General features: G+C 39.5%; 2 protein-coding genes across 2 annotated transcripts in view; one reads left to right on the top strand and one right to left on the bottom strand.

Annotated features, from left to right (window-relative positions):
• znf385a (zinc finger protein 385A) overlaps window positions 1–3,797 on the bottom strand; it is a 67,613-nt gene extending 63,816 nt beyond the window's left edge. The window contains exon 1 of the mRNA XM_085145476.1: window positions 3,531–3,797. Coding sequence (XP_085001602.1) covers window positions 3,531–3,543 — 13 coding nt within the window. The 5' untranslated portion in view covers window positions 3,544–3,797. The remainder of the gene's footprint in view (window positions 1–3,530) is intronic.
• Window positions 3,798–5,901: 2,104 nt separating this feature from the next.
• birc5b (baculoviral IAP repeat containing 5b) lies at window positions 5,902–8,174 on the top strand. Its single transcript, XM_085145480.1, has 4 exons — window positions 5,902–6,058; window positions 6,713–6,822; window positions 6,983–7,097; window positions 7,190–8,174. Exons 1-4 carry the CDS (start codon window positions 5,933–5,935, stop codon window positions 7,271–7,273), a joined length of 435 nt encoding a protein of 144 aa, XP_085001606.1. The 5' UTR covers window positions 5,902–5,932; the 3' UTR covers window positions 7,274–8,174.
• Window positions 8,175–9,964: the final 1,790 nt, after the last annotated feature.

The raw sequence follows: 9,964 nt of genomic DNA, 5'->3' as shown, positions 1-9,964 counted from the left end.
ATGAAAAAATAATAATAACACATATGTTATGTGTCGTATGTTGATTTTTGTATAATTTACCCCATAGGTCAGTGTAATAGCTGAGATAAGGCAGGATTAAAGAAGAGTACAATAATTTAAGTAGTCTCGAAGACGGTTAATATAATATAGAAATTCTTCTTAAGATTATTTTTATTACTCTTGAGATTTGTTATGATTACCGAACATTTACTTTGATATACCAAGTTTTGAAGGATGATGTCAACAATCCTGCAACTTGTTTACAAAATATTTAACATACTTTGCTTTTATTCTGTTTCTTGATCTGTTTCTATCAGCTAGCTTTCACTTATCTCTGAGGATGCTGTGTTGAAAAGTAGGCTTACGCTAACTTTAATTTTTTTATATAAAACTCTATTTTTTTAAGTGGTGAGTCTTTTTTAAAGTGCTAACACAGAATAGACTAATACTGAACTTTATCATCACTTTTAAGTGAGTCTGAAGCTGCAGTCCCAAAGTGTGCAGAAGTAATTCTGGATTCTAGCTAATGTTTTTTATCATTATTTCTGATTTTATTTCAAAAGTTATAAAATCACAATGACTTTCACACATAGGTCAAAGGGAACTAAAAGCTTTTTGTACAAACTAATAATTTATAATAAGGTAATGCAAAAATAATAATAACACATATGTTATGTGGCGTATGTTGAATTGAATTTCGTATAATTTACCCCATAGGTCAGTGTAATAGCTGAGATAAGGCAGGATTAAAGAAGAGTACAATAATTTAAGTAGTCTCGAAGACGGTTAACTTCATATAATATAGAAATTCTTCTTAAGATTATTTTTATTACTCTTGAGATTTGTTATGATTAACCGAACATTTACTTTGATATTCCAAGTTTTGAAGGACGATGTCAACAATCCTGCAACTTGTTTACAAAATATTTAACATACTTTGCTTTTACTCTGTTTCTTGATCTGTTTCTATCAGCTAGCTTTCACTTATCTCTGAGGACGCGGCGTTGAATCTAAAGTAAGCTAACTTTGACTTATATATATAAGTGGTGAGTCTTTTTTAAAGTGCTAACACAGAATAGACTAATACTGAACTTTATCATCACTTTTAAGTGAGTCTGAAGCTGCAGTCCCAAAGTGTGCAGAAGTAATTCTGGATTCTAGCTAATGTTTAATCTATGCTACCCTCTATTGGTGTAAGCCTGTTAATACAGGGTGCCTTGCTTCTGTTTGAGCATAAACAGAATATCTGCTCTGGTACTAGACAAGCATTTGGAAAACTTCCAAAATGTAAAATGATCTCATGTAAACTGAAAGGCTGATATGTTCTCAGAGCCACATCACCACACATAGAAGTAAATAAGGGAACCAAAGAGAAAGCCGACACAACTGGTTATGGCCTTAAAGCCTGTCAAACTGAGGCAGATACACCTTACTCAAGTGGAAAAATATACACAACAGATTTGTTGAACAGACAAAGCTGTTGAGGCCAGTGTCAGATACAAAAGGAATGACTGCTGAGTATGAAAGGCTTATAAATACTCATCCAATGATGTTCAGCAACAGCCTGTGAGAAATACTGTATATCAAACCCGAGGAAGAGAGTGCACATCTAACTCAACCCTTCAAATAATGCCAAGATAAGTCTTCCTCTTGCTATCCTACCGGGGGAACACACAATAAATCTACGCTCACTGAAATTTGCAGTGGTGACTGTAACTCACTTCTCTTCAAGAGCTCGAGCGCAGTCAAAATGCAGCTTCTTTTGATCATAAATTCAAGTCATAGTTCATCTCCGAGACCTGCAGGCACTACAGTATGTGACTCCTCTCCAGACTTGTTAGTTTTCTCTTTTCTTCTTCTAAAGTCTGTTTTTTTGCATGGTGATGCTGATGTACAGGCCCAACCTCGCTCATATATTGGGCTTTGGGTGCCTCTCGTCACTGCGGTGGTGAATTTAGAGACTGCCTATGAAGGTCAAAAGTGAGCCGGCCAGGCAGGTGCCATCAGCGTACTTTGGCTTTGCCTTAGAATGTGACAAATAAGTCACCATGTCAAAGGAAAAAAGCAATCTTTCTCTTTTTAACCAAATAATGAGTTTGTCATGGGACCCAATCTGTCTGGTGAGTAAGTGGAGCTGAGCAGGAGCACAAGGACCTCTGCATTCCCCTTGAATCGGCCTGAGCCTGCAAGTCTGACCGGCGTATCACTTTCCAAATGTGAGGGATAATCATCCCACTAAATTTAGACTATTGATCAGGTGTGGATGTGTGCAGGAAATGTGGCCAGCCATATAACGTGTTGCTTGAAGTCTTTGTCCCCCTTCAGAAAACACAGCTCAGACGAACAGAAAAATGTTTTCCTGTCATTCCACATACAGTACGACAAAAATAACTTACCAGCATGAAATCCTCCAACAGTTGATGAGACACACTATTAGAGAAGCGCTCAATGTGCCCTTGTGTACAGATTTTCTCCCTTAATTTTGAATTAAACTATGAAGTGTTTTAGAGTATTTGTATAAATATAAAAATGTTTTAAGCTTGTTTTAATTTTAATAATTCACCGTGTAGCCATGTTTTTAAAAGCTTTATTTCTTTACCTTTCAGCAACATGTTTTGATCAAACTATCAAGATGATTGTTAGGATTTCTTTTCAGAAAGAAAGTTAATAAAGTTTCAATGACTGTCTCCTACAGAAAGACAAAGAGAGAGTCTGTGAGATGTATGTGGATGTGTGTACACAGGTGGGTGTGCCTGTCCTGTGGATCCACACTTGCCTGCGGAGGTGGAGAATGTCGCTGTTGACTGTCACACTCTCACACTTTCCTGACACTTTTACACCAGCACCACAGGAGCACAGGGCGCCTCTCTTTCCGGCCATATTCAGATCACACGCTTGCATCACAGCTCCTTTTTTACTAAAATTTTACTATGATGATTCGCATCATTCTGCTCTAAGCCAACACATTATAAGCAGTGTATTTTTATTTAGACTAATTATCATCTCTCCAGCCAGTCCTCTAATATTAAAGCTCAACATGGGTCAACCAGATAACGTCTAAAATCTATCCCCCTTCATGCATACATCATCAATCATCATCATCATCAAGAAAGTGTGCAAATTATTCTTTATTTAGCTTTTTTCTAACAGTTAAACACAAGCGGTGCACTCGTTAACGAGGACAAGTTTCACTCAAATATGTATTCCTTGAATAATGTTTGTGAGAAATTTGAGCAAACTCGTGTGGAGCTCAGTGTGGATGTGAGAGCAGCAGGAAACAGGTGGAGCTGTCAGGACAGTGCTCGTCTCCACAGATGTATACTTGAGAAAAGGAAAGACCTTCAAGCACACCTGTTCACATATTTGTCAAATATAATCTAATTATAGGTAACCTAGGCATATTTATAAACCCAAAGACTGCACCACACAGCGGCAATATTGAATTAAAATGGAAGAAAAATAGAAGTCGAGCATACTCTATCAAGACACATTGCAGAAGACGATGATATGACATTAGGTTCAGTTCTTACCTGTGCTCCACATTGACTTCAGCTACTCCTGCTCTTAATGACTGGGTCCAGTCTCTAACACTAGCTAGGTAAAATGAGAAACAACTATTTCCTTTGTTGAATCCTTGTACAATTAAACTGATCTGGGTTTTTGCAAGTAGAAGAAAAACTTATTTTGAAAAGATTCCCACGATCAGTGAAAGTAAACAGCATATACTTGAGTAATACGAAGGACATGAGGACGTAGAGACCGCATACATACACGTTGCCTCTGTCACCTCCCCTCCACCTCTCTACATCATACCTCCTCCCTCCCTCTTACTGTCCGCCCTGTGTGAAAACAAAGCGAGAGCAGGAGAGTACAGCAGCTAATCTCGACAGACCTGGTGAGAGCAGTCGTGTCAGGGGAAGGAGCGAGCCGTTTGCCGAATGCTGTAGCGGGGACTCGTCAGCAGCAAAGAGGGCAGAAAGGTGAGCCAAATGTCAGTGAAGGCGTCAGGAAGTCAGATCCAATACCAACAGATGAGAATTACCCACCCGTGAAAGGATTTTTGGTACAGCATGTGGATTGAATTCTCCCAACATTTGCAAAACACTCTTAAGCACACAAGCCTTTCTACATCTGCAAATTCTTCAACCTCTAAATAAACCGTGTGGTCCCACTGGATCACAGCACAGCTGCTGTACCTCAAACCGACAGCAGTGTTTAATAAAATCTAAGGAAGCTGATGAAAAAAAGCAAAAATTCTGATATAAATAAAAGCAGAGTGACAACGTAACACATGAAGACATTTAAAGGTAAATTCTATTCTGCAGTAAGCAGTCATCCACCACATAGGCCAACTGGAGCTAGCTTTAATGTGACATCAGCTGTACAGTGAATGTCCAACTCATTCAAAGCCTACTGTTTGATATGTCCTTACACAGCATCACTTCCTAGAGTGCCTCCAGTGATTAGTGTGCGAGTGTGTGTGTGTACACAGCGTCACACACTCACAGCCTAATAAGCAGGCACTGCAACCCCCACCTCCCCATGCATTCTGCAGAAAGATAAGGTTAGAAGGGGAAAAGGACAGCAGTTTATAGATGTAAGCATTTTGTAGCACCCAGGGGCCTCGGGGGTAGCGTTACAGAGTAACAGAGACTCACTGCGGACAAAAAACTGCCCCCGTCTCTCTCAGCAATAAACATGCCATTAAAAGTAGCACCAAAAACCATTAATGGCTATAGTGTCTCTGTTTACTGTTAGGTTTCTGACACATGCACATGTGGGGGGGAAAAACTCAAGCGTATTAATAATTTCTCAGTAACAATGCTTGATTGTATTTGTGGTTAATACTGCAAGCTGGTTCAAAGCCAGAGGGAAGGAGAGAAGGAGAGAAGGCAAGGCGGGTTAGGTTGCCAATTTTATTTCAACAATAAAGACAAACAGTTAGATGTCTGCATGGAAAACCTCACTTCAGAAGTTACATTTTTGCTTTGTTTTGTTTGTTTGTTTGTTTTCTTTACCTAAATGATTTTTAATTGAACTTTTGACTCATTCCCATTCACTGCTTTCCCCTCAATGTATATCTGCAGTGGTTCTTCTTCTTATTTACTAGCAGGGCCTAATTTTGCCCACAGTTGTAAGTTAGTAAAGTTTTACTTGTATAACAAGTTTCAATCTTACGCTACGTCCACACGTACACGGGTATTTTTGAAAACGGAGATTTTCCGTTTTTGTTTTAAAAAATAATCCCGTCCACACGTAAAGGCAGAAATGAAGGAAAACGCTGCTAGGAACATGCCAAAGCAGCAGGTGGCGCTATATTCCTATCCGTGTAGAAATGTTGGCCAATCAGAAGTCTAGAAGCCTCGGTGGGAAAAAGTAAACAAAGCTGGGGCATAGAAGCAGAACCGAGTCGTATGTGTGGAGGGACAGTAACTGTGTGTGTATATGTAAGCATTTAAACACTGCAGAGAGAACAGTTAACAGTAATAGTATTGTAGAAATTCATTTCACCGAAACAATAACGTGGCGCACAGTGTGACGTCAAAAAAGGCGCACATCTTTGACGCTGCGTTTTTCTCGTCAACACGGAAATGCAAAAACGGAGTTTTAGAAAATATCCACCCTGGCCGGAGTTTTTAGAAATCTCCGTTTTCAGTGACCGAAAACGTCGTTTACGTGTGAACGAAAAGTGCAAACGCATAGAAAAATCTGCGTTTTCAAAAATACCCGCGTACGTGTGGACGTAGCCTTAATATAATAAAGATATTCACAACAAAAAACTGTAGAACATAATAACAAAAGCAAGTCTGAACAGATCCTCACGGCCTTGAACCTGCAGAGAATTTAATCAGTGAAAAGTGAAAACAGCTGCAGAAGTGTGCATGGCAGTGATTTAAGCACATGTCAGGCTGAGTCCATTCTTGGTAACATTATGGCGAGCGTTGATGTGCTGGCGAAAAGGTTTTACTCATTTGGCAAAATGTACAGTCATGATTTACGTGAGCGAAGTTTTGTAGACTGGCCATTTAGAGAGGAATGCAACTGCACGCCTGAAAAGGTATGACACCCATGGCAAGTAACTGAAATCTTGATGCTTTGGAACATGATTAGCTTGTTTCCATCATATTTGTTGTATCTACAATATGTTATGGATTTACACAGCGGTTACCTTTGGTCAAATCTATTTTCTAACAGGTTGGTTTAACTGCAACTTCTTGGGAAAATATTTTTATTTAAATAGTGGAACTGCTTTCTAAATATGACTTAACATCTTGTATTGACACAAAGTATTTAAAGGTAATATGTAATGAAGTCTAAGTGTAGGTAGTTCAAACTGTATACAGTATTTACACATCTCCATGAATCATAATTGTAACTGATGATGATCATTGGTATTCCACTACATACTTTTATGAAAGCCTGGCAGCGTGCAATTTATGGTTAGGGAGGTGCCAGATTCAGTTTCATCAAGTGTCCAGTGCACGGGCTTGACCCGGTACCTTCTAGTCTTGTCATGATAAACAGGCTGCTGACATCTTGCTTTATGAGCAGCACCATGTGCCATGTTACCCTCTTAAGTCAAAAGGAGACCATCGTCAGGTTTCGTTTTCAATTAAACTTATTCCTTTGCAAAAAAACTTCTTAATTCTTGGTCTGCCTGGCAACAAAAGGTTTCAGACAATATGGTCTCTCTTGCTTTTTACATTTGCAGATGGCCAAAGCTGGGTTTGTCCACTGCCCCAGTGAGAATGAGCCAGATGTTGCCTGCTGCTTCTTCTGTCTGCTCGAGCTCGAGGGCTGGGAACCAGATGATGATCCCTGGTAAGAAAAAATATACTACCTGGGGTGCAGTAGTTAAACATTTAATTTGTATCTACATGCTGCTACATGAAGTTGATAAGTCATGGCTCCTGATTATTGCCTAATAGCATTATGTTTTTGTTTTTTAATTGTGTTTTTGCTTATTATGTCATCTGACAAGGTCAGAACATGAGAGACGCTCAAAATGTGGCTTCTTAACCATGAAGAAAGACTTCACCAAGCTAACAATGGCTGAATTCTGTCACCTGGAAAAAAAGAGGCTAAAGATTTACTACGTAAGTGCCCATCAGTAGGCTGTGTGCAAAGACACGAACTCTTCCTCAATTCTTACTATTTTCTCCCCCCTTTTCCAACATTCTCCCTTTAGAAAAAGGTCTGTCACAAGAAGATGGCTTTTTTGAGGGATGCCATAGACCATACACTTGAGGTGCTTAAATCTCAGCTGGACTGATTCTATGCATTTATTTATTGCATCTTATTTTATTTCAATACCAGTCTGAAGTGTTAAACAAGAACCTGCAGCCCGACTCACTGGTCGGATTGGATAGCAGTTCATAAAACTCAGCCTTAGGCGAATGCGACACTTTGTTTACAGTACCGTCTTTGACCACAAGATGGTGCTTTTGCATTAAAGCTGCAGTTTTGCTATGACTCCGATACACTTTCTGAAATTCCCAATCTCTCATCAAAACCTTAACAAATGCACCTCACTCTGAAATGAAAGCGCACATTGAGCTGGATTACAATGCGGGTTATATTCTCTTTTCAAACACTTATCATTTCCCTGAACGTGCCACCATCCCTACCACCCCTTTTCAAACCTTGACCCTGGACAGATGGCCTGAAGCCCCTCCTTTTCAATACCAACTGTTGCCCCAGTAACATCTGTTACATATAGGGGGACAGTGCACTGAGGGCTTGCCAGGATACTTCTCTAACTCTGAGGGGGACTGAAATTCAAGAGATGCTGCAGCTGACAGTAGAAGGTGTGGGAACGATGCTTGCATGATAAGCACTTGACTGGGTTTGTTTTGCACTTAAAGAACAACGGTTTAACTCTTAAAATCATTTTACTTTTTCTCCTGTCTTTATGCAAGGGAAACATGATGCAGGCCTCTGTTGGTTTCTCACTGTGTTTTATGGAAGGTTTAGTTGGATGACGTGAAGGATTAAGAGATGCTATCCCTTCCCCAACCTTCCACTGTTCTGGATTAATGTCTAATGTAACACTCTGGCCACTGAGCCCAGATCAGCTGCTTAATTCTCTCTTATCCGCTCACTGCAGAGCAAATTGAAGAGAATATTTTTAGACAAAACTAAAGTAAAATGCCCATAGGTGATGTAATATTTTTTTAATAAACTGTTCTGCTTTTGTCATTTCCTCTGGTCTCTTTCGTGCAGTGCTGTTGTAAAATATTTCCTCAAACTATATTTTGTTCTTGAAGCTAAATGCATTCATTAAAAAACAAAGTTAAAGGATATGAAGGTGTATGTTGAGTTAGTATGGGGAAAGATTCAGGCTTTTTACTGATGAGGTGTTTGGGTAAGTGGTGTGGCTTTGCGTGACTACATGGATCATAAGGGGGATGTGTGCAGTAATTGCTAATGTAACTCTAATCAGGGTTTATACCCACATCCTGTGTCAATCCACTTATTTATGTGTGCTCCAGAAAATGAACAAAGCGAATAGCTCCGTATGACTTCTGTCCTCAAGTGGCACAGATGTAACAGATGAGCTTATCTGTGGGGATGGAGTAAAATATTTTAAATCACTGCATCATAACTAAGCTGGGAAGATGCCCTTTCACTTTTTCCCATCCTGTTATTTAAAACCTGAATAAACCTAACAAATCACACTTTAAAATAACAGGAGTCCACAGAGCACTATGACACATGCAGATCTAATTCAGTTAAGTTCATTTTCATTTCAAACATGTGCCTTCACAATCATTACAAAATATCACTCCATTATTTGTTTGAAAAGGAGTAGGCAGAAGTATTTACTTATTTGTCCCTACCCCCTCAAGTTTTACCTCTCATTCATTTAATTTTTTTTAGTCTTAAACAAACGACATATGAAACAAAAGTAAAGCAAAACAAAAATCAAAAACAAGAAATTAGCAAGCCCCACCACAGTATAGTTTCTTTCATATGAAAAATACAGAATGTGTATATTTGCAGATACACAAGTTATGGAAAAACAAACAAACCAAAACACAAGAACCACAACACCATTACCAGCAACATTACCGTCCTGGGTTAACCCTGTTTTCTTCATTCTTATACTTGTTTAAAATTAGGTTCTAATTTAGTTTAGGTAATTCTACACTTAATGACTGTGAGACAGGATTTGTCACGAAATAGGTTTCTCTTTAATAAACTGTAAGCGGCAAGTGTAGCAGATGGACAAATTGACAGATGTTACTAACAGAAACTTTACAACCTGGGCTTTCCAGTCCGGCCCCATCTGTTGCTCCTGCAACCAGTGCCTCCCTCTACCCTCCTCCAACGCTTCTCATCAGCATCTCTCACTGAATCTTCTCTTCTCATTCTCCATAGTGCCCAAAATGAATGACATCAGCATTTACCCCCTCATATGACCCGGTTTAACCCCCTCATAAACACAGGGCAAATTAAAAGATGTCATGAGCGCAATGGATACACTGAGAAAGGCAGGATGATGTTAATGTAACTTTTAAAGTCTCACGCTCTTGTCTCCGTCTGAAAAGTTCTGATGGGAATATTATGAAAAGGATAAATGACTGGCATGTAAAGAAGCCAGCTGACACAGAAGCTTAGACTCCATTGTGATTGTGGACCACAGTCTGTGAGTGTGTTTAAATGATGAATTTGTTGATAGACGGCCAGATTAAGGACAATGAGTTGCACTGTTCATTGTATTACAAAGGGGAGGGGGGAATAAACATTCACTTCATTTTCATTTTTCATCAAATATTCTCTCATTTCTGGCTGCTTCTCCTCTAAGACACCGCAGCCCGTCTACCTTGGCTGTGTTTTGTGCCCTGCTCCAAAGGGACCTCCATCTGTCCCTACACTCAGCCCATTGTGGTGTCCCTAAGCCCAGAAACTTCCACAATGTAGTGGGCGTGTGCAGGGGGGCCAGGGTAAACACGACAGCATC

Source organism: Neolamprologus multifasciatus, chromosome 20, assembly GCF_963576455.1.
Source record: "Neolamprologus multifasciatus chromosome 20, fNeoMul1.2, whole genome shotgun sequence".
NCBI classification, from domain to species: domain Eukaryota; kingdom Metazoa; phylum Chordata; class Actinopteri; order Cichliformes; family Cichlidae; genus Neolamprologus; species Neolamprologus multifasciatus.
Note: the sequence above shows the minus strand (reverse complement) of the source record. Positions and strands in the feature narration are given on the sequence as shown.

Bases quoted from the DNA above. Each gene is read 5' to 3' on its own strand.
- birc5b (XM_085145480.1), top strand. From the start codon at position 5,933: ATGGCGAGCGTTGATGTGCTGGCGAAAAGGTTTTACTCATTTGGCAAA. The intron at 6,059-6,712 runs GTATGACACCCA...TTACATTTGCAG, and splicing joins GCAACTGCACGCCTGAAAAG to ATGGCCAAAGCTGGGTTTGT. The intron at 7,098-7,189 runs GTAAGTGCCCAT...TTCTCCCTTTAG, and splicing joins AGAGGCTAAAGATTTACTAC to AAAAAGGTCTGTCACAAGAA.